Source organism: Octopus bimaculoides, chromosome 5, assembly GCF_046866305.1.
Source record: "Octopus bimaculoides isolate indiv1 chromosome 5, ASM4686630v1, whole genome shotgun sequence".
NCBI lineage: Eukaryota > Metazoa > Mollusca > Cephalopoda > Octopoda > Octopodidae > Octopus > Octopus bimaculoides.
Window position 1 is genome coordinate 125,357,032 of NC_142932.1, and position 24,160 is coordinate 125,381,191.

The 24,160-nt window shown below is 34.6% G+C and overlaps 1 protein-coding gene across 2 annotated transcripts in view; it reads left to right on the forward strand.

Moving 5' to 3' along the window:
* Positions 1-24,160, forward strand: part of LOC106877687 (uncharacterized) — a 288,271-nt gene that overhangs the window by 1,227 nt on the left and 262,884 nt on the right. For both annotated transcript variants that reach the window (XM_089353047.1, XM_089353048.1), the window contains exons 2-5: positions 14,874-14,994; positions 17,244-17,300; positions 19,229-19,359; positions 21,778-21,880. In XM_089353047.1, the coding sequence (XP_089209173.1) occupies positions 14,890-14,994; positions 17,244-17,300; positions 19,229-19,359; positions 21,778-21,880 (396 nt within the window). In that variant the 5' untranslated portion in view covers positions 14,874-14,889. The remainder of the gene's footprint in view (positions 1-14,873; positions 14,995-17,243; positions 17,301-19,228; positions 19,360-21,777; positions 21,881-24,160) is intronic.

The following is a 24,160-nucleotide window of genomic DNA, read 5'->3' on the forward strand; positions in this document are numbered from 1 at the left end:
CACAAGATCCGAGTTTTTCCCTCATTTTAGGAAAATGGGATTTTTTAAAATGAAATTTTATATAAATACTTTTCAAACGGCGTACATTATGGTTATAAAGAAATTTGTGGGTAGAATCTTTTCCGAGAGGGTAGGGAGAGGACTTTGAAAAATTCACAAGAGCCGAGGTTTTTGCCCATAACTTTGAGGAAAATAAATATCTTTTAATGAAGTTGTGGGGGCAATAAAGAATACGTATACCACCGGTTTTCGGCGTAACAAATACCCTAACCCCTAACCACCGGGTGTGCGTATTCTTTACCTTCGCCAAAGTTGTATATAAATAACTTTTAAACGATATGCATTATGGATGCCTAATGTGCCGTAAACCCCTAATTTTTGTTTGGAAAAATAAAGGTGAGGGACCCCCAAAAATGCGTTTTTGAAGGTGAGGGGCGAAACTGCATTAGCCCCTTTTCTTTATCCATATTTTAAGATAACATTTTGCCGAAATACGTTTTCTAGAATGTGGATTACATTAGATTGAAAATTCAAGCAAGTTTGAAAAGAATAATAAATGGAAATGCTGAAGTTATAAAAATTAGTGGTTACGCAGTCTGGACAGAAGAGAGAAAGAATGATAGAAAATCCCTACAAAAACCACGTTAGTGTTTGTGTGTGGGGGAAACAAGTAAAATTATAATATTTATTTTCTTATTTCCCACAGGGGGCTAAAAATAGAGGGGTCAAACAAGAACAGACAAAGGGATTAAGTCGATTACATCGACCCCAGTGCGTAACTGGTACTTATTTAATCGACCCTGAAAGGATGAAAGGCAAAGTCGACCTTGGCGGATTTCGAACTCAGAACGTATAATGGCTGACGAAATACCACCAAGCAGTTCACTCGGTGTGCTAATAAAACAAAATGAAGGCAGGGAGCTGGCAGAAACGTTAGCATGCCACACTTGCTTAGCAGTATTCCGTCTGTCTTTACATTCTGCGTTCAAATTCCACCAAGGTCGACTTTGCATTTCATCCTTTTGGGGTCAATAAATTAAGTACCAGTTGCGTACTAGGGTCGATCTAATCGACTGGCTCCCTCCCCAAAAATTTTGGGCCTTGTGCCTAGAGTAGAAAAGAATATTAAAACGAAATATCTTTTATATATCTCTTAAAAATCACTGGATATATTAATCCCAGATTGCAGATTAGGTCACCGTAATTCAGTCATTGAAAAAAATAAAAACTTTTTCCAATAGTTCCGGTTTCTACCCGCCAAACAAAAATAAGAGATTTGTGGCACATTAGGCATCCGTAATGCATGCTGTTTGAAAGGAATATATATATAATTTCATTAAAAGATATCCATTTTCCTTAAAGTTACGAGGGGAAAAAAAATCAGATCTTGTGAATTTTCTGAAGTACTCCCCCCTCCCCACTGCTATCCATGCAAAATTTTCTTGGACTTCTCCGTTTTAGATGTCAGAGATTATGAATATGCAAAAAAAAATTTTTAATTTCAACTGCCCCCCCCCCCCCCCACACTATCCCAAAACCACCACCACTTGCCCCCCCCACCCAATTTAAAATTTTGATTCTGTTTTCTTTAAACAGATTGTAGCAAATTGACGAACATATGCAAATTGAAATTAAATATAGACAAAAGCGTTTAAGTGAAAATAATTTGCATTTTACTTGTTTGCCTTAAGTAATCAAATTAAATATACACCATTTTATGAGAAACAAGCATTAATGTTATAAAATTTAACAAGGGGCTTAAATTTTACCCCCTCCCCCAATTTTAAATTTTGAGCTGTTTCAACCATACATTTATTTGTCTGTCAATCTATTTATCCCTATCTGTTTATTCATAAGAGATATTTGTCAATTAAATGTGGCAGTCCTATAAAAGACGGTGTTACTATTGTTTTTAACCCCAGGAAGACATTCATATCTATCTATTCTTTATACATATATCTATATGCTTTTTGAATTAAAAATCTTGAAAAGGTGGTTTCTTGCGTATTCAGAATCTCCGTCATCTAAAATATAGGAGAAAAAAATTTTGAAAAAAGTTCAAAGATTTTTAATTGGATGGGTGTGGAGAATGAAATTATAATTTTTTTTTTGCATATTTGTAATCTCCGACATCTAAAATGTAAGAATCCGAAAAATATTTTTTTTTAAATGCATTTTTCCAGGGGCTGGGATTCTGTATTAGCCCTTGAAAGGAAATATTAGCCCTCGAAAGGAAAGTTTTGTTTCCTCATAACTTTCAGAAAAATGTCTATTTTTTAGGCATACTTTCACAAGTGTGCCCACCCACTCCAAATTTGTTTCCTCATAACTTCCAGAATATTTTTTTTTATGTTCACACTTCAGATTACATAAATCCCTAAGCAGACCGAGTGCAGATATGAAAGCATATGGGAATCGGTATTAAGGAAGGATAGGAAAATATTAGATTTATAAGCCCTAAAATTCTCCTCATAATTGCCCACAGACATATGGCATAGTGGTTAAGAGTGTGGGCTACTAACCCCAAGATTCCGAGATCGATTCCAGGCAGTGACCTGAATAATTATAATAATAACAGTAACATCGAAAAATACCTTAGGAATGAGAACCTAGGTTCGAAATTTCCCCAAGACACCTGATGAAGGCTGGAGGGTATATCAGCCGACACGTTGTGTTAACAATAAACAAGATGAGGACAAATATCTGTCAAATGTAAATAATGTATATCAGAATTTGTTATGAAATTTTTTTTCGAGGGTTGGGAGAGAAGTTTTATAAAATTTATGCAAGTTGGCTTTATGTTTTCATAAGTTCCAGAAAAATGGAGATTTATCAATTTTTTTTTTTTTATCGGAGTTTCTGATCAGGACATTCACATCAATTAGATTTTTTTAGTCTTGATGGGGATTTTTCCAATTTATTTTCCACCACAGCCTTCGAAATGATATAGTGGGAGGGAGGGTATCTTTTTTATGAAAAAACACCTATTTGAAAATTTATGATTTTCATCACCACCCCTCAGTACCACCCTCCAGCTAATGTTTTGGGCACTGCATGCTAAAAAACCATGGGAGAAGCCTTTTTGGTGCAATATCATCATCATCATCATCATCGTTTAACGTCCGCTTCCATGCTAGCATGGGTTGGACGATTTGACTGAGGACTGGTGCAACCGGATGGCTACACCAGGCTCCAATCTAATTTGGCAGAGTTTCTACAGCTGGATGCCCTTCCTAACGCCAACCACTCAGAGAGTGTAGTGGGTGCTTTTACGTGTCACCCGCACGAAAACGGCCACATATATATATATATATATATATATAGATGAAAAGGTATGTCATTCAAGGGAGATTTGACTGTTGTTTCTATTATATCCCATGAACACCTTCCTTGTTTCTTTATCACTCTCACATGCATTGAAGTTTTTCAATTTTTTCTCGTGATAAACACATTTTATGGTTTGATGATAGGAAAGTATCATGTGTGGTTCATTGCTGGGATATAAGCAAAAAAAAAAAAATTGTAATTTAAATTCCCTGCCCTCCAATTCCCTTCCCTCGAGTGAAGCTGTGCTTGTGCAGCTCTCCTGTCCAACTACTTTTCTCCAACCATTTACCCTGATTGACTGCTAAATCCACCAGTTTTTTTTTTATTCTCTCTGTTTATTTCCTCATATTCCTTTCTGTTGAAGAGCGTAGGCTCGAAACATAAAAGACATTCTCACCTTCCCGAGCATCAAACTAATACACCTGCTTGTTGTTTATACACCTGTCTTTGCCTTTTGTTTTTCTGTAAATTTCAACTAAGAAGAAAGACATATTTACTGATTGGTATTAGTCTCGAGAAAGTGAAACTATACGTTTGGCAAGTTCCATATAAAATTTTTATTTCTTTAATGTTTATTTGTAGTAGAACAGTGACAAAGACGGTCACACGCACAAACACACACACACACACACATATAGTGAGCACTATACACAATAATTTCAGAGTGAGATATAAGAAACAAACTATAAATGATGGCCATTACATATAATTCCTTTATTAGAGCAAAATTTGGCTTACAACTGTTTCCAGTAGTCATTCTAAGTACATTATTGATAGGTTTACTCAACTGGTCTATTCATCAATTAAGGAAACCTATCAGTAATTGTACCTATAATGACTACTGGAAACAACTGTAAACCAAGTTTTGCTCTAATAAAGGAATTATGTGTAATGGCCATTATTTGTAACTTGTTTCTTATATCTCACTCTGTAAAAACCAATTCATCTGAAGCCCATCCAGGGATTTACAGTATAGAATTGTGATGAACCATAACTTGGGACCCTACCAAAAGATTGCTTGGAATTCTTCACTAATCTAAGTAATAGTGTTAGCGTGGTGTACCAACAGAGAGCTTATGGAGTATTTTACCTGGATTGATCAGCCCTCACTATTTGTTATACACTCACACACACACACACACACGTGTGTATGAGTGTGTGTGTGTATATATATATATATATATATATATATATATATATATATATATATATATATATATATATATACATATATATATATATATAGTGAAACATGGGCTGTAACTGCTGAGGACATACGTAAGCTCGCAAGGAATGAAGCCAGTATGCTCCGTTGGATGTGTAATGTCAATGTGAATACCCGTCAGAGTGTAAGTATCTTGAGAGAAAAGCTGAACATTAGAAGCATCAGTTGTGGCGTGCAAGAGAGACGATTGCGCTGGTATGGACATGTGGTGAGAATGGAGGAGGATAGCTGCGTGAAAAAGTGCCACACCCTAACAGTTGAGGGAACCCGTGGAAGAGGTAGGCCCAGGAAGACCTGGGCTGAGGTGGTGAGGCAAGACCTTCGTACATTGGGGCCTCACCGAGGCGATGACTACGGACCGAGACCTTTGGAAATGGGCTGTGCGTGAGAAGACCCGGCAAGCCAAGTAAGATCGTTGCCAGTGCCCCTGGACTGGTTCTTGTGCGGGTGGCACATGAGATGCACCATTTTGAGCGTGGCCGTTGCCAGTACCGCCTGACTGGCTCCTGTAGGATTTTCGAGCGAGATCGTTGCCAGTGCCCCTGGACTGGCTTGTGCGGGTGGCACATAAAAGACACCATTTCGAGCGTGGCCGTTTTCGTGCGGGGTGACACGTAAAAGCACCCACTACACTCTCTGAGTGGTTGGCGTTAGGAAGGGCATCCAGCTGTAGAAACTCTGCCAAATCAGACTGGAGCCTGGTGTTGCCATCCGGTTTCACCAGTCCTCAGTCAAATCGTCCAACCCATGCTAGCATGGAAAGCGGACGTTAAACGATGATGATGATATATACATATATATATATATATATATATATATATATACATATATATATATATATATATATATATATACATATATATATATATATATATATATATATACATATATATATATATATATATATATATATACATATATATATATATATATATATATATACATATATATATATATATATATATATATACATATATATATATATATATATATATATATATATACATATATATATATATATATATACATATATATATATATATATATATATATATACATATATATATATATATATATATATACATATATATATATACATATATATATACATATATATATATATATATATATATATATATATATATATATAATAATATTATTAGGGACAAAATCCAAAATTACAGGTAAAAGACTCAATTAAAATCAATTTATAAAAAATTAAAATTAAATTGAGCCTTATAGATAAAGTATATATAAAATATATATAGTTTTAGGGAAAATAACCAATTTTCAAGAACTCATCGATGAAAATCCACTATCACATATAGAAAAATTAATAATTAAAAGCACAATAAATAAGTATAATATAAAGTAAAGTAAATATCATAAGATAAATATATATATATATATATATATATATATATATATATATATATATATACATACATATATATATATATATATATATATATATATATATATATATATATATATATATATATATATATATATATATATACATATATATATATATATATATATATACATATATATATATATATATATATATACATATATATATATATATATATATATATATATATATATATATATATATACTTTATTAATAAAGCTGCAAAGACTGAATGTTTTTGTGATGTCTTTGCAGTTTCATTAATAAGGCATTTTACTCTACATCTGGTATTTGAATACTATTCTTTTTCTACTTTGTTTCACATTTATGTGCTTACTCTGGTATTTATCTATAGATAGATAGATATGTATGTGTGCGTGCATATATATATATATATATATATATATGATGAAGAAGAATGTTCTCTATGTGGCTTGTGTGTTTTCTCGTCTACGTTTTGTTTGCAATGTCCTGTACCCAGATATGCACCTATACATACAAGTGGATGTCGGTATGCACATACCTGTATGTATATATGCATATACTCATTTACTATTTGTTTATATATATATATATATATATATATATGTATAGGGAAAATTCATGAAAAAGACAACAGACGAAGACAGGTGGTGTAGACAACAAACAGATGTATTAGTATAATGCTCAGGAAGTGAAAAAAATTTTTAACATTTCAAGCCTACGCTCTTCCACAGAAACGAACACAGAAAGAATCAAGGAGAGAAAATAAAGAATGTGTAGTGGCTACTGATCTATCATGGCGAATATATATAATTCCAAGAGAGTTAGAGGTTGTGAATCCAACTAAGGGATAATATCTATCCAATATGCTGCTGGTAGAATACCCAATTACTAATACACAAGTGTTTTTTCATTGCATGACAATTACACTACCGAATGTAATAAATGGGTGAGGGTAAATAAGGTTTTTTTTACCCTTAATTTATACAGCAATAAGAAAATGGAGAGGATCAAGAGGCGGTATTCATCAACTTTTAGACATTATATTATGCCTGTTTATTTATTTAAAAAAAAAAGCCATTATAACAATATACATACATGTATAGCATAATATGCTTTACATATACAATATATAAATATACCAGTAATTATTAAAATATGTAACTTGAGTGTAGAAAGTAGGATGCTTTCTACTTTCTATGCTCCAAATTATATATTTTAATAATTACTGGTATTTTTATATATTGTATATGTAAAGCATAATATGTTATACATGTATGTATATTGTTATAATTGCTTTTATAAAAAATAAATGAATAGACATAATGTCTAAAAGTTGATGAATACCACATCTTGATCCCCTCCATTTTCTTATTGCTGTGTGTGTGTGTATGTCTGTATATATAATATAGGACAATCAGTTTCTTGTCATAATAGTGGTGTTCCAGATGCTGGAGCTAAAGGCTACTTGACATCTCATCAATTATTAAGACAAAAACGCTCCTCTATTTACATAATAGGTCTCATTCATTCTTTTGTTGTCATATTATTATTATTATTATTATATATATATATATATATATATATTTGCTCAAAATAATAGAGCACTCAATATAAGTTCAGTTACATATTCTTTTAGAATATTCCTTATAAAAGTTATATATATATATATATATATATATATATATATATATATATATATATATATATATATATATATACACACACACACACACATATATTTCTTTCCTTTTCTGAGTATCCAATAACACTACTTATTCCACGTCCTCGCGTTGTTTCTTCGTGTTTTCTCTTGTTTTTTCTTGTTTGGATTGACTGTATAAATATATATATATATATATATATATATATATATAAATATATATATATATATATATATATATATATATATATATATATAAATATATATATATACACACACACAATTTAAAATTTAGGGTTCAGCAAGTATATATATATATATATATATATATATATATATATATATATATATATATATATATGCGAGTAAAAATAAATACAAAAAAGGTGGGGTTTTTTGTATGATTGTGTATAGAGGAATATATTATTTTGCTTAAAAGAGTTCCAACACTGTCTGTTTTTTATGTTTTATTTATATTCCTGCAGAACTAATGTGGGGTATAGAATATGGAATATATAATATGATATACAATATACAATATAAAATAAAATAACATAAAAATGGATGGCACCATGAAAGAAAGTATTGAATGTAGATGAAATATTGAGTGTTCAATATAAAGGATCAAATATATAAATATATAAATATAAATATATATATATAAAGGCGACTCGAGTTTCAGGGCTATTTCCCTTCGTCATGGCCGGTATGACAGACTTTAACAGACTGTGATAAGATATATATATATATATATATCTTATAACTTTTAAAATTGAAGGATTGGTTGGGCAAGAATGTTAGTAGTGCTATTAAGTTAGACATGGCCTGCGCCTCTACTAGACGAAACCTATTTAAGTTATCTAAGTAAGGGCAATGGCGGTGCTGGCATAATGAGTGTAACTGATATCAAAAGAAGAACAGAGTTGTGTAACTTATAAGTGTAGAGTGGGAGTGGAATGGTATCGTTAATACAGCTATCTTTCAGAGTAACATTCTCGCGCGTTCCCCCTCTCTCTCTCTCTCTCTCGCTCTCTTTCCTTCTGTCTCTTGCTCTCTTTCCTTCTGTCTCTCACTCTCTGCTTGTCTCTCTCTCTTTCTCTCTCTCTCTCTCCTCTCTCCCCAACATACATTCATAGACACGACTCGGTTTAAACCGAAATTATCCGGAAATAACCGAAGTATTCATTTCCTCCCCATTTGTGAGCAGACGATAATTTTAAAATTATCGTCTGCTAAATACTTCGAGTCAAATCATTTTTCTCTTCACGAAGAAGACGACGTCTGAAGTCAACAACATTGAAGGTGAAGTACCTTATTAACTTCGTTTTTATTATTTACAAAATTATAATCACTCATTCATCCATCGCAAAGTTAGAAAGACAAATTTCTTGAGGAGAAATTCCTATCACTTAGAATCTTATCCCGTTTGGGGGTTGTAGTTTTCCGTCGCGTTCTGTTCACAAAACCACGTAAAGTTTAAACTGAAGGTGAAGTCCCTTACTAAATTTACTGAAAAAATATTCAACAGTTATATTAATTTATTATTGTTGCATTTCGGGATGGTCATTATTATTATTATTATTATTATTTTGGCTAAATAAACACACGCACCATATATTCCTTCTTCACTTAATTATTCCTGTTCTTATTTTAACTCATGTCCATTGTCCGGACAATGGACATGAGTTCTGAGTTCAAATTCCGCCGAGGTCGACTTTGCTTTTCATCCTTTCGGGGTCGATGAATTAAGTACCAGTTACGCACTGGGGTCAATATAATCGACTTAATCCGTTTGTCTGCCCTCTCTGTGTAGCCCCTTGTGGGCAGTAAAGAAATAGGACATGAGTTAGTATAAGAACAGGAATAAACGAGCGAAGAAGGAATATATGGTGCGTGTGTTTGGCAAAAAAAGAAAAGAAAAATTAATGACTACTGGAGATTTCACATCAGGAATCTTGCAACACAAATCCATAAACGTAGAATTAATTTATTAATTTCAATCAACCCTTTAATAAAGTCATGGGTGATGGTAACTCTATGTTCAGGGCTGTGTCGTTCTTACTCAAACAACAGAAATTGCCGAACTCTTCGGGAAGAGTCCGTTACGATACATTTGCAATGATTGGAACTATTTTCATTGTTTTATTCCTAATAATACAATGCATGAATACCAAGCAAACATGAGTTGCGATGGAACATGTTACATACATACAAAGTGGTTGATAAGCAAGCTACTTACCACACAACCACTCCTACGCATATATATATATGTGTGTGTGTGTGTGTGTGTGTGTGTGTGACAAAGCTGGCCCTTTGAAGTACATGTATAACAGAAACGAGAAGAAAGAGTGAGAGAAAGTTGCGGTGAAAGTGTATAGCAGGGTTCGCCACCACCCCCTGCCGGAACCTTGTGGAGCTTTAGGTGTATTCGCTCAATAAACACTCACAACGCCCTGTCTGGGAGTCGAAACCGCGAGTCCCCTGCCCTAACCACTGGGCCATTGCGCCTCCACGCTATCGCCTTATGGCTGGCCTATATATATATGTATGTATGTATGTATGTATATAATTATACACACACACACAACTCTTTATAATGAGAAAGTGTACGGAAATCACGGTAACGAATGTTTCCTTAACCCATTCAAGCCGATCGTCCGTTTAAACTGACACTTAATTTATAAGGGTATAAAACAAATACTTGATACAAGTTGTGATTTGTGTATGATCTGTATCAAAGAATGAAACCTGTTCTTAACGCGTATGCAGTCTGCATCAAACGGATTTCAATGAAATATTTTGTCTGTTGTTATTTAGGGCAAAATAAGGTCAATATAAAAATTCTCAGCGGGGAACAAAAAAAAAAAAAAAAAATTAACCATCCTGGGGTGAGGAATGTTAACATGTGCATGGAAAACGAATATAAAAAAAAATGCGCGCTGACGACCCTGGTGGGTGGGGAGGGAACTTTCGGAAAATTCATAAGATCCGATTTTTCCGTTATAAATTTGGGTAAAATGGATAAGTATTGATTTTTTTTTTACGGAATCACGCGTTTTTGGTTATAGAGGATCCAATTATTAAAAAAAAATTTTTTTTCAAAAATCGTATTTTCGAAATTTTATTATGTTATCGCAGTTTTGTAAGATTTGGCTGTTATTTCTAGCATGTGGATAGCCGGCTTGAAGGCCTGAAGGTATATTTTTTTTTTCTTTCCTTGTTGAAAAATTGAAATTTTACAAACAAAATTTTTTTCAGAATCATAATCTTCGTATTTTTCTACAAAAAAAAAAAAAAATTTCGGGAAAAGTGAAAAAAGAATTTTGAAAAACCTTTTTTCATAATCGGATCCTCCATAACCAAAAACGTGGGTTCCATAAAAAAAAAAAAAAAAATCAATATAGATACATTTTACCCGATGACGGAAAAATCAAATCTTGTGAATTTTCCCCTCCCCCCCGGGTCGTCAGCGCACATTCTTTTTCATATTTGTTTTCCACACACTTGTTAGCATCTCCGATGCTGGTTTGTTTCTTTTTCTGTTCCCAGGTGAAGGTATTTCCATTGACCCAAAATAGTAGTATCTGTGAACTCCCAGGCAATTTCATTTACTAGAAAAATTTCGGCACGAATGGGTTAATTTGGACATTAATACAATCATTTCATTGACTGATTTTCAAAAAATAGTGTGCGTTCGTATGCGCGCGCGCTGTTTATGTGTTGGCACATGAAGAACTTAAAGTCATCCTGAATTATCTCCCTTGCATAGTATGTATTGTATTACAGAGTTGTCGAACCAAAAGGGCACAAAATGATATATCGCACCATTCCAAATATCCAAGAGGAGAATTTGTTACATCTACAGAAAATTAAGGCATTCCTACTAATGTGTGCTCTCTCTACGACTTTGTTTCCTCATACCCTCCAAAAAAATTGATATTCATCAAAGAAATACGCTTCAGATGGTGTAGATTCCAATTATATTGGAATTTGTGAAAAAGTTTTTTCTGTGGAGTTTCGGAAAATTTACATGAGTTGGTATTGTTCCTCATAACTTTCAGAAAAGTGTGTGTTTTTTTCATGAAATTTTCTACAAATACTTTTCAGATTGTGTAAATTACAATGATTATCTTAACATTCTGAGTTCAAATCCTGATTTTATTATCTATTATATTAGAGTTTTACAAAATTAAATTAGAAAAAAACAACTCTCCACCTTGGGTTGAAAAGTTGGGGGTGCTTGGAAACCTCACTAATGGCTATTGAGGCACGGCAGCATGCTTGCAGTGTTGCTGTAGGTGATGGCAAAGTTGATGCACTGGAACAGTCAAGCACTTTCATGAGCCTCACCAGTTACCTCTGCAGGTGAGTTGCCGGTGAAGAGAGGAATCTTGCAGTTAGTGGTCCGACCCCACCAAACATCTTGAATGCCACAGGATGGAAAATGTCGTTAGCCGACAGATCGTGGTATTTCATGATTTTGTTCTGCTCAGCCACAGAAGTTGTGGATCTTGCCCTGACCGCAGCATCCAAGATGTGAGAAGAAGCAAAGGAGTAGCTAACTGTGACATCCCAGACAAAGCATCTGCCTTGCGACCACAATTATATCAGAATTTGATGTGAAAAGTAAAATTGTGTGAACACACACACATACTGACACACATTACAGTTTTTTTGAAATTTCGAGTCTCATTTTGTAGATGTATGTGACCTGTGTCAGTCTGTATGTATACGAATCCACCAAACTTTTTTTGTTTTTCATTAAATTCCAATATAATCGTAATCTACACATTCTGGAAGGTATTTGTAGAAAGTTTCATAAAAAAATATTCATTTTTCCGGAAGTTACAAGGCAACAAAATCGGTATGGCAGAACACACATCTGTAGAAATGCCAAAATTAATCTGCACGTAAAATCAAACTGATTTTCCCTTACATGTTCCATCTAATTTTTGTTAACACTGAGGTGTGTTATCTTATTGGAAACAGAACCAGTGTTTCTGAAGATAAATTAGGCTCCATATGAAAATCAATGTTATTGTGATTATCATTTGTTTCTCAGAAAATATTTTCCAATGTCTGCATGAAAGAACATTGCTGTAAAAGCAAAAAGATTATTTCTAAAAGAGAAAGTGGCATCAGTGTAAGTTATCTGATGAATTGTAGTGCACCTGAAGCACTGTATACAATAAGCGCAGGAGTGGCTGTGTGGTAAGCACTTGCTTACCAACCACATGATTCCAGGTTCATTCCCACTACATGGCACCTTGGGCAAGTGTCTTCTACTATAGCCTCGGGCTGACCAAAGCTTTGTGAGTGGATTTGGTAGACAGAAACTGAAAGAAGCCCATCGTATATATATATATATATGTATATATATATATATATATATATATATATATATATATATATATATGTGTGTGTGTGTGTGTGTGTATATGTTTGTGTGTCTGTGTTTGTCCCCTTAACATCGCTTGACAACCGATGGTGGTGCCTTTACATCCCCTTAACTTAGCGGTTCGGCAAAAGAGACTGATAGAATAAGTACTAGGCTTACAAAGAAAATATCCTGAGGTTGATTTGCTCGACTGAAGGTGGTGCTCCAGCATGGCCGCAGTCAAATGACTGAAACAAATAAAAGAATAAAATATGTAAGGCAGTGAACTAGCAGAATCATTAGCATGTTGAACAAAATGCTGCTAAGCATTTTTTACATTCTGAGTTCAAATTCCACTGAGGCTGACTTTTGCTTTTCATCCTTTTGGGGTCAATAAATTAAGTACCAGTTGAGCATGGAGGGTGGGAGTTGATGTGATTGACTTACTCCCTCCCCTGAAATACTGGCCTTATGAAAATTTGAAATTAATTCAAATTTTATAGATTAGCCAAATCTACAATATCTACCTTTTAGAAGAGAATGGGGAGGGAAAGAAAAAGAAAAAAAAAAGACAACCCAAAGTACATCAGTAGTTAAAGGTATCTGCAGGCTTAAAAAATACTCATACCAGTGTACTAATGAGATGGAAAATGTTTTATGAACGCTGATCAAAGAAAAATAATTAGCTGATGATTAAATGAGTGTAGTAATATTTTAATAAGTTTTAATGATTTTACCCCCAAGGCATGCAAACAATAGAAAAAGGAAAAACCCTCAATGAAATATTTTATTAAATTATAAAAAAATAAGCTGAACATTAAGTTACAAAAAAAAAAAAACAAAAAAAAAAAAAGAAACTGTAGTTCAGTTCATGCAAACAATACATGTTTTATTTATTAAAAATATAATTTAAGTACATGTATAACACATATGTGTATGATACATATATAATAGAAAATTACATTAAAATACAAATCCCAAACCTAAGAAAACAGGAGCATGAGTGAAGAAAGAAAGAAAAAGGAGAAAAAGAGAAAGAAAGAAAAAAAAAACATGAATTCAACACTGAGTGCTTCAGTTGGTTGCATATCACAAGGTTCAGTGGAACTTCCTGAAGTAAGTCAACATACAGAATAGCAACATACAGAATAGCCAAACACCCTCATGGGCATTACTCGGCACTTCAGTAAGGTGAGCCACCAATGATGACAATAGCTTTTTTGTTATCAGCCTAGCCCTTCCAAACATCTCAAACTCCACAGGCTGGAAGAAATGGTTCACTGACAAGTTCTGATACTTAAAGATTTTGTTCTGTTCACCTACAGAAACAGTGACCCTCCCATTTACTACATCATCCAGGATGTGAGAAGGAGCAAAAGAGCCACAGACTGTGACATCCCAGATGAGACACCTACCTCTTACATAGGGACAAAGTGGAAGACCATCTGATCTCTTCCCATCACTTCTGGATAATCCTGATGACTCCAGAACTGAGGGGATATTAACCTGAGCCAGAGCCTGCTTTATGATTACGTTGATGCATTTATTCTGAAAAAGCCAAGTTTGAGAGAGATACTGCTCGTACCAGCCCCTATAGGGAGCTGAAGCTAGTAGGAATTGGTTCAAATGTTTAAAAAAATTTGTTGAAAGGTAAGTGGATGAATCTGGGTTTTATTGTGCATATATAATTATATGTGTTCCTTTATGTAGTTTTTTTGCCAAAGACTTCAATTTTTAATTTAGGTTTTGATTTAAAACATTTTTCATCAAACTATATTGTACATCAACATTAATCTGCCATTTAAAAAAATAAAAATTTAACACTAATTTCTTTATTTCTCAGAATTAAATAGCTGTATTATGTTTCTTTATTAATTGTCCACAGCAAACACTGGAACAAGATGGGGTTTAACAAAGCTCTGCTTGTTAAACGGTTCTCAATAGACAATTGGATTGATTATGGTCGAGCTAAATATTATTTGGAGAAAAACAATTGGAAAATTGATGTAAGTCATTTTTCATTTTATTTGTCAACTACTGCAGTCTTACTTGTGAGGCTAACAGGCTTGCTTTTGATTTATGTATGTATGTGTGTTTACGCTGAATCACTTTTATGTCATGTAGTCTAACAGTTTGTCAAACAGAGATCAAAGTGGATGAATTTATTACACATTTTGAAATGTTTCACTGTCTCAACGAGACAGATGTCTGAATTTATGGATTGATTAATGAATGGAACTTGTAAAATGTTCTTGTTAAGAAATACGATTACATAGCAATCCACTTTTTCTTCATTTACATTTCTAACAATAAGCCCTGCTGCCTTAATTAATTAAACATTTCTCAACCAGGTCGTCCATATATAAGTAAACTCATCCATTTTGTAACCATGTCTAATTGCTCACAAAAGTTATGACTATTATCATCATCATCATTTAATGTCTGCTTTCATGCTGGCATGGGTTGGATGGTTTGATTGAAGACTGGTAAGCTGGTGGACTGCACCAGGTTCCAATCTGATTTGGCAAGGTTTCTACAGCTGGATGCCCTTCCTAATGCCAACCACTCCAAGAGTGTAGTGAGTGTATTTTACATGCCACTGGCCTGACACTGACATTGGCCATAACTATGCTCTCACCTGGCTTAACAGGTCTACACAAGCATTACCCGTCACTGCCTTCATGAGGCCCAATGTTCAAACAGTGCTTTTTACATGCCACCAGCATGGGTGCCAGTCAGACAGCAATGGCATCAGCCATGCCTATGATTTCACTTGGTTTGACAGGTCTTCACAGGCACAGCATATCACCCAATGGTTGAAGGGTGCTTTGCATATCACCCAAGGATTGAAGGGTGCTTAATATCAGTCAGTTATTGTATAATACTGGCACTCTGTCTGTTGTGATGATGAGTGTTCCAGTTGATCTGATCAGCACGACAGTCTGCTCATAAAATTAATGTGCAGCTGGTTGAGTACTCAAATCTGGCCCTTTGAAATACAGGTACTACTTATTTCTGCCAGGTGAATGAAGTGGAACAACATAAAGTGTCTTGCTGAATGACACATCATGCTGCTGGGAATTGAACTTATATATTTTGATTGTGAGCCAGATACTCTAACCACTGAGCCACGTGTCTTCACCATTAAATAATACATTTTATATAATCAATATGACAATATCATTATCTCCTATAAGGTGGTGAGCTGGCAGAAACGCTAGCATGCCGGGCAAAATGCTTAGTGATATTTCGTCTGTCTTTACGTTCTGAGTTCAAGTTCCACCAAGGTCAACTTTGCCTTTCATCCTTTCGGGGTCGATAAATTAAGTACCAGTTGTGTACTGAGGTCAATCTAATCGACTGGCCCCCTTCCCAAAAACTTTGGGTCTTGTGCCTAGAGTAGAAAAGAATATCATTATCTTCTATGTTTTCAAAAGTATATGATTTATCAACCATTTTTATTGAAACAATTGTAAATGGTAGAATCAATGAAATACCAATTCTATCCTTTATTTGTTATGCACAATCCCTGACTGAAAGTCATCTTCTGGGTTTTCAGATCCTTTCTTGCATACTCTGTGTGTGTGGTGGGGGTGCACACGCATGTGTGTGTGTGTGTGTGTCTTTGTGTCTCTGTTTGCTCCCCCACTACCACTTGTAAACCAATGTCAGCATGTTTATGTCTCCATAACTTAATGGTCCGGCAAAAGAGACCAATAAGATAAGCACCAAGTTTAAAAGAAAAGTCCTGGGGTTGACTAAAATTCTTCAAGGCAGTGCCCCAGCATGGCCACAGTCTGATGAACGAAACAAGTAAAAGATAGATGATATAACCTGATACATGAATGTAAGTGATACTATGAACATATACAGGTGCCTCTTATCTGGCAACCGTGGGACCGGAGATGATCCAGATTTATGGATTTTCCGAATTTCTGGACGCAGGCTAACTATATACTGAAAATATAAAATAAACAACAAAAAGTAAGAACAAAATTGTATAATATATACAAATTAATACATTTCTAGAGCAGGGTCTGTTTGATCTCTATTAAGCCATTTAAAAGCTATGGAAACCAAAACAAAGTGACCGTGTGGCAAACTACTACAGCCCGTAAAATTCAAAGCCAGCCAGTTTAAAAAATAACTGAATTTCTGGATTCTAGATAAGAGGTCTGATACCTGTGTAACTAACACAAGAAAAATAAATGTTTATTGAGCCTTAGTATAATAATTTTCTTTTCTTTTTCCACAGGCTGCTACTAAGCAGTTCAATAGTGAACTTGTTCAAGATGAAAATGCAAAAGACTTGGTAGGTAGCTTTTTATTTAGTTATATTTCTTATGTTAGTTATATGTGTTACATTTTTATGTTATTATAGAAAAACAGTAATAAACTTACAAAAGAATTAAGGCATGAAATTCTTAATAGACAATAAGCAATAGCTAACATTGTAATAAAGATTATTTATTGAGCAGGCTTGGATGAACTGAGTCAATGACACTGATTGCATCATCATCATCATCATCGTTTAACGTCTGCTTTCCATGCTAGCATGGGTTGGATGATTTAACTGAGGACTGAAACCGGATGGCAACACCAGGCTCCAATCTGATTTGGCAGAGTTTCTACAGCTGGATGCCCTTCCTAACGCCAACCACTCAGAGAGTGTAGTGGGTGCTTTTACATGTCACCCGCATGAAGGCCAGTCAGGCAGTACTGGCAACGGCCACGCATATATATATATATAACATGTATTAGTTGTATTTGTTTTATTCTTCTCAGAATGATGAAATTGAAATTGGCGATTCAGTGGGCACAGTGCTGGTCTGTTGTAGGATTACTCATTCTTGCCAACTGAATGGACTGGAGCAACGTGAAATGAAATGTTATTCTCAAGAATGCAACATGTCGCCTGGTCCAGGAATTGAAATCGCAATCTTATGATCATGAATCCAACATCCTAACCACTAAGCCATGCGCAACGTGATATAAATTAAGTTGTCATGAAGAGGAGATATCTGATATATGAGGCATCTACTGAAAAACCTTAGAAATGCTTTATATTTTCTCTTCTTCATGGCAAACTAAGTTATATGAATAGTAAGGTTGCTGCTAACATGCTTCAAGCAGTAAGAGAAGAGATTTTAATTGACTGAAATTACAAACTTAATGAGAACAAACAAAAAAAAAAAAATCATGTGCTTGATGATTAAATTTGGTTAAGAAAAGTAGGATAAGTAACTCCAGAATTTAATGAATTAAGATTAGAATGGAGTGAGAGGTAAACACTATTGAAACTATGGACAGGTTTCAGCATTATCAGACCTCTTTAGCAAAGTATTCTTAGTATTTCTAGAGCTAAAATGACTGAATATAGAGTTATAATGAATAGATACTGGTTGGAATGACAACTTGAAATAATGATTGAGGAGAAAATGGCTAGGGACTCCTGCTAAATGGAAAGCAAATAGTAAAGTGGATACTAACATAATATAGTTTTAATTCATCCTCCTCATCATCATCATTTAACATCTGCTTTTCATACTGGCATGGGTTGGATGATTTGACTGAGGACTGGCGAGCCAGGTGGGTGCACCAGGCTCCAATCTGATCTGGCAGAGTTTCTACAGCTGGATGCCCTTCCTAATGCCAACCACTCTGAGAGTGTAGTGGGTGATTTTACGTGCCACAGGCACGAGGGCCAGTGAGTCAAGAAATTGTAATAAATGGAAGTTAAACCCATAGTGAAGAGAACAAAATCATTAGCTTCATTATCATCATCATCATCATCATCATCATCATCATTGTTGTTGTCATCATCATTTAGCATCTGTTTTCCATGCTGGCATGGGTTGGATAGTCTGAGAGGAGCTGACCAGCCAGAATGCTGTACCAGGCTCCAATTATCTGTTTTGGCATGGTTTCTGTGGCTGGATGCTCTTCCTAATGCCAACCACTTTACAGTGGACCTGGTGCTTTTTATGTGGCACCAGCACCAGTGCTTTTTATGTGGCACCATCACCAGTGCTTTTTACATGACACTAACATGGATGCTTTTAACATGGCATCAGTATGGATGCTTTATTCATGAAACCAGCATAAGTGCTTTATACACGACATTATTAGCCTAATGATTATTTTTATTGAACATTTTATATTTGCTATATGCAGAAGCAGGCAATCATCAATTTTCTTGGATTATCCTGTTTAACTTGTGTAATGCATATTGTTTTGTAGACTTTGTCCAGACATTTGAGAATAGTCAAGCATACATCTGCAGAGTCTGAGAAACACATTCTTATGCCTGGTGAGTGTGTGTCTGTTGAAGGTGATAATGAAATAATCCTTTTAAAAGAAGGAGATGAAGGGTGAGTATTATTTTCTGAATGTTTCAATGAGATATTAGAATGGGCTAGTAATCACTCATGAAAAGAAAAACTGGAGGTCCCCATAGCTTTGTAGCAAACTCATTAGAGGCGGAGAGAGAACATAGGTTCGTTTGCCCGAACAGGAGAAATTGTTGATTTCTCATTGGTTAAAAATTACTGCCCGTATACGAATTCTGAACTTTCATTAAAGAAATCTTTCACAAAGTACAGTTCTTAGAATTCCTGTATGAGCAGTTATAAAAACCCTGATTTTTGGGAAATTCTCCAGTGATCGTTGATTGTCACTCAAATCCACGACACTCACCCTTTTGAGTATCGGCTAATCTTTATGCCATGTTCAATACTCAAATCCAACAAGATTGAATTGTTGTGAACTCTAGTAGTTAGTATGAAAGATTAGTTAGTGTGAATTTTAAGTTGTAATTCTCTACGACAAAATGACCTTACTTTCCAATTGTACTATGCCAAATGTACATAAATAAACTAATGTAGAAATTATTTTCCTTTACTTCATGTTCTTTCAACTTGTTAAATTTATTTCTGTATTTATGAAACTGTGTATTTTTTTATGTAACGGTAAAAAGAATATGAATCCACATCTTCAACATACATGCACACATTAAACACACGTTCTGTGTCTTGGTATGTATAATTCATCATAACATTTACGCAGCCTGAATTAAGAGTTATGCATGGTGATAAATATTTATAATTAAGTTATAAGTGACAAGTTTACCATCATAGCTTCTTACTTAAGAAATAGTAATATTTGTTATACCTTACAATCAAAAACATTAAAAATAAGATACAGTATTCACCTCCGACCGTCACAGCTTCAATGGATTGTGATATATCAAAACACACAATGGAGCAAGTAAACAAACTGAACTTCATAGTGGGGGGTGGGAAATGAAAAAGAATATAGTGTGATTAAATATTTCAGTGGTTAGCTATGTGGAGAAGGGGAAATGAAGGCAGTGATACAAAGCAGTATTGTGAAGAAGCTAGGAATTATATTATGGCAGTATTAAATGGACTTGTGGGCTGTTGTTGTTGTTGTTGGCTGGTATGAAGTAAATGACTGGTTAAATTGCTGAATGAAAATATATTCTTTGGGTTGCATGAAGAAATAACTGAACATCTGCAAACATTTAGCAGATTTTATTGCACATAGTGTTTTAACTGTGTTGGTCTTTTATAAATACTAACATCACCAGCATCATCATTGTTTAATGTCTACCTTGAATGGATTGGATGGTTTAATAGGAGCTGGCCTGGCAGAAGACTACACTAAACTTCTGTGTGTGTTTTGGCTGGTTTTTAAGGCTGGATGCCCTTTCTAACATCAACCACCCCACATAGTGGACTGTGTGCTTTTTATGTGGCATCAGCACAGGTGAGTTCAGCTTTATGGCATTGTTTTTACAGCTGGATACTTTTCCAAATGCCAACCACTTTACAGTGTGGACTGGATGCTTTTTACAGGACACCATCACTAGCAGGATCACCAAGTAACTTGCAAGACAAAAAATTTTGGGGAGGGAAGGAGTAATTAGAGGAGGTGATCTTGTATCAGGTGCTAAAAGGTTTAAGTGTGACAGAGACAGAAAGACAGAAAAAGGGTCTACCTCTTCCACAGATTCCTTCAACTGCTAGGGTGTGGTACTTTTTCACACAGCTGTCCTCATCCATTTGCACCACATTTGCTTAAAATTTATTATTCTGAAGAACATATTGTTGCTATTATGTTAAACTGTCATATGTCCAAGTTTGACCAAATGCATTTTTTTCAATATTTATTTTTGCTTGCAATAGCTAGTTCTTTTGGTCAAAGTATCATATCTCCAGCTGCTTCAGATTGCTATGGAATGGTGAAACCATTTTTTCATTTTCTGAAAAAGCAATGTTTTGGACTTACAACACTTTTGCATAATAGCAATGATATAGTCTTGCTAAATAAGTAAAAAACTATGGTTTAACCCTTTACCATTCAGATTACTGTTAAATGTAATCCTTATTTATCTCTGTTGTTTTGAATGAATCATGCATTATCTCAAAAGCTTCAAGATTTCAATGATGTAATTGTTTAACCTTAGACTGACGTTGTTGGGTAGGTGTGAGAGGCCAGATCTGGCTGGTTTGAACATAAAACAGAATATTTGGGCCAAATATGGCTGGTTTAAATATTAAAGGGTTAAACATAGATATATTTTGGAATACTGACAAATTTTCTTTTATTGGTTTTCATACTATGTTTGATATAAAAAGAAATCTCTCTTGAAATAGAATGTTCATGTGTCAAAGTTAATTTTTCAGAAAACGTTTGTATAATTTTCCTGTGTTAAAAAAATTAAACTACAAATAATGTTATTTGATTTTTTTAAAAATTAATTACAGGGATGACAAGGAAACAAAAATGGACCAGTTAATTAGAAAGGTTCCAAGACTGGATGTGGGCAAAGCTAAGTTCTTTTTGGATAAATGCAATTGGAATTTACAGGTACTGTTGATATTTACCATGCTGATTATATATTCTGAATCGAAGTGAATTGTATAATGAAAAATAATGATGGAAAGTATGGCTGTGTGGTTAAAAAGTCCTTTTCACAGATGTATTCTGGGTTCAATTCCACCCAGTCACACTTTGGGCCAGTAGCTTGCACCGTGGGTCTTCAGTTGAACAATGATTTGTGAGTGAAATTTAAGAAATGGAACCTATGTGGAAGTCTGTTGTGTGTGTGTATGTGCATGCATGTGTGTGCATGCATGTGTGTGCACGAGTGATCCGGTGTAAATCAGTACCAATACTTTGCAGCATTTTTGTTCCTAAATGATTGTAACTCAATTTGTTGTGGGACTTAGCCTTCAGATAAATAGAGATTGATAAAATAGGTACCAGATTAAGTACAAGGATCAAGGTCTTTATTTTCATTGTTTTATACTGGCATGGATTGGATGGTTCACCACTCCTAGTGGATCCAGGGGCCTATGTCACACTTGAAATTTCAATTTTTGGTTTGGATGTCCTTCCTTATGACAACCTCTTTATAGAGTGTGCTAGGTATATTTTATAATGTCACCAGCATCAGAGAGGTTTCACACATCTCTGGCAAGACTAATGGATCCCCTTTGTCTGTTGAAATCAGAATTAATGTGGATGGTGTTTGAATCAGAATTAATACAGCATATGTAAACTATGTCAATAAGGAGGAAGCTGATGTCTGTGAGACTGCATGTTTTATCCAAAGAGGATAGAATCTTCCAGTTCAATGAGAAATTTGGCCATGTGTTTACAGTTACTAATTATGTTGGAGCTGGAATTTACTAGGTTCATGGAGTTGTTGGATCTAAAAAGAATATGAGATTTTCAGCTACACAAAGCCTGCATCTCTTTGATCCATTTACAAAAAAAATTGATCACACCATCATGCTCCACTTGATTGTGTGTGGTGTTTGGTGTGTGGTTGACCTTCAGTTCCCATATATGACTAGTTAACTTTGTAGCTTTATTCTTACATATGTGCTGAAAAGGAAACCAGTTGCTTGTGTATCTTTTTTTGAAATTTGTTTTTCATAAACCAGCATGGTTGTGTGGTAAAAAGTTTGCTTCCCAATCACTTGGTTCCAGGTTCACTCACACTGCATTGCACCTAGGGCAAGTGTCTTCTACTATAGCCTCGGGCCAACAAAAGCCTTATGAGTAGATTTGATAGATGGAAACTGAAAGAAGCCCATCATATATATGTGTGTTTGTGTTTGTGCTTGTCCACCACCACTTGACAACCAATGTTGGTGTGTTTATGTTCATGTCAATTAGCAGATTGGCAAAAAAAAAGGACCAATAGAATAAGTACCAGGTTTGAAAAAATAATTCCTGGAGTCAATTCATTTGACTAAAATTCTTCAAGGCAGTGCTCCAGCATGGCCAAAGTCAGCTGGCTGAAGCAAGTTAAAAAAAAAAGTAATTTTTCTTTTGGAATTCCTTACTTTGGAGCACTACAGTGACTTTGGCTTCATAAACCACTGAGTTGGTCAAGCATGTGTGATTGAGTGGGCAAGCTTCAGAGTCTCTTGAATTCTTGGTGTGACCTGCAAGTGATATGTTTTTCATACTGGGAAAGCATGTAAAGGAATTTTTCTCTGAATGTCTATTAAAAATTTAATTTTCTTGTATTTATTGTTTACTAGGAAATGCCTGTCTATTAAAGTAAGGAATTTTTTTTACCTACATTAGTCATAACATTCAAAGAGAAAGTTTGTGGGTGTGTGGGGAGAACCATATTATATTCCTGGGTGTATTTTATGTTTCATATTTTTAATTGAATGGTTGTAAGGCATCTTATCTTTGAAGCCATTGTTAGCCAGGATATTATATTATGGGGTTGCTTTACAAATATTTCTTTAGAAAAGGAGAAAATAGACATCCTGTTACTGATGTTGGCTGTAATGTTTTTAAATGCTAAGTGGGGTGACATGACTGTTTATGGATATACATGAGTTTCTCAATTACTTTATGATAGAGCTTATAAGAGAACAAGTTTCACTCTAGGGAATTATCTAAAAAATCAACTTCAGATAGATTAGTGGTTACAGTAATTTTGAGGCCTAACTGAGTAAAAGTATATATGAGATTTTTCCTCATATAGATTAGATGGCTGCTGACTTTAAGGAGAGAGAAAGTTGTTATTTATATTAAACTGGGGCCACTTTATTATGTCAGCAGCAAACAAATACATTGGTGTACCCATGCACACACATGTACACAGAATAAAAAATTTTT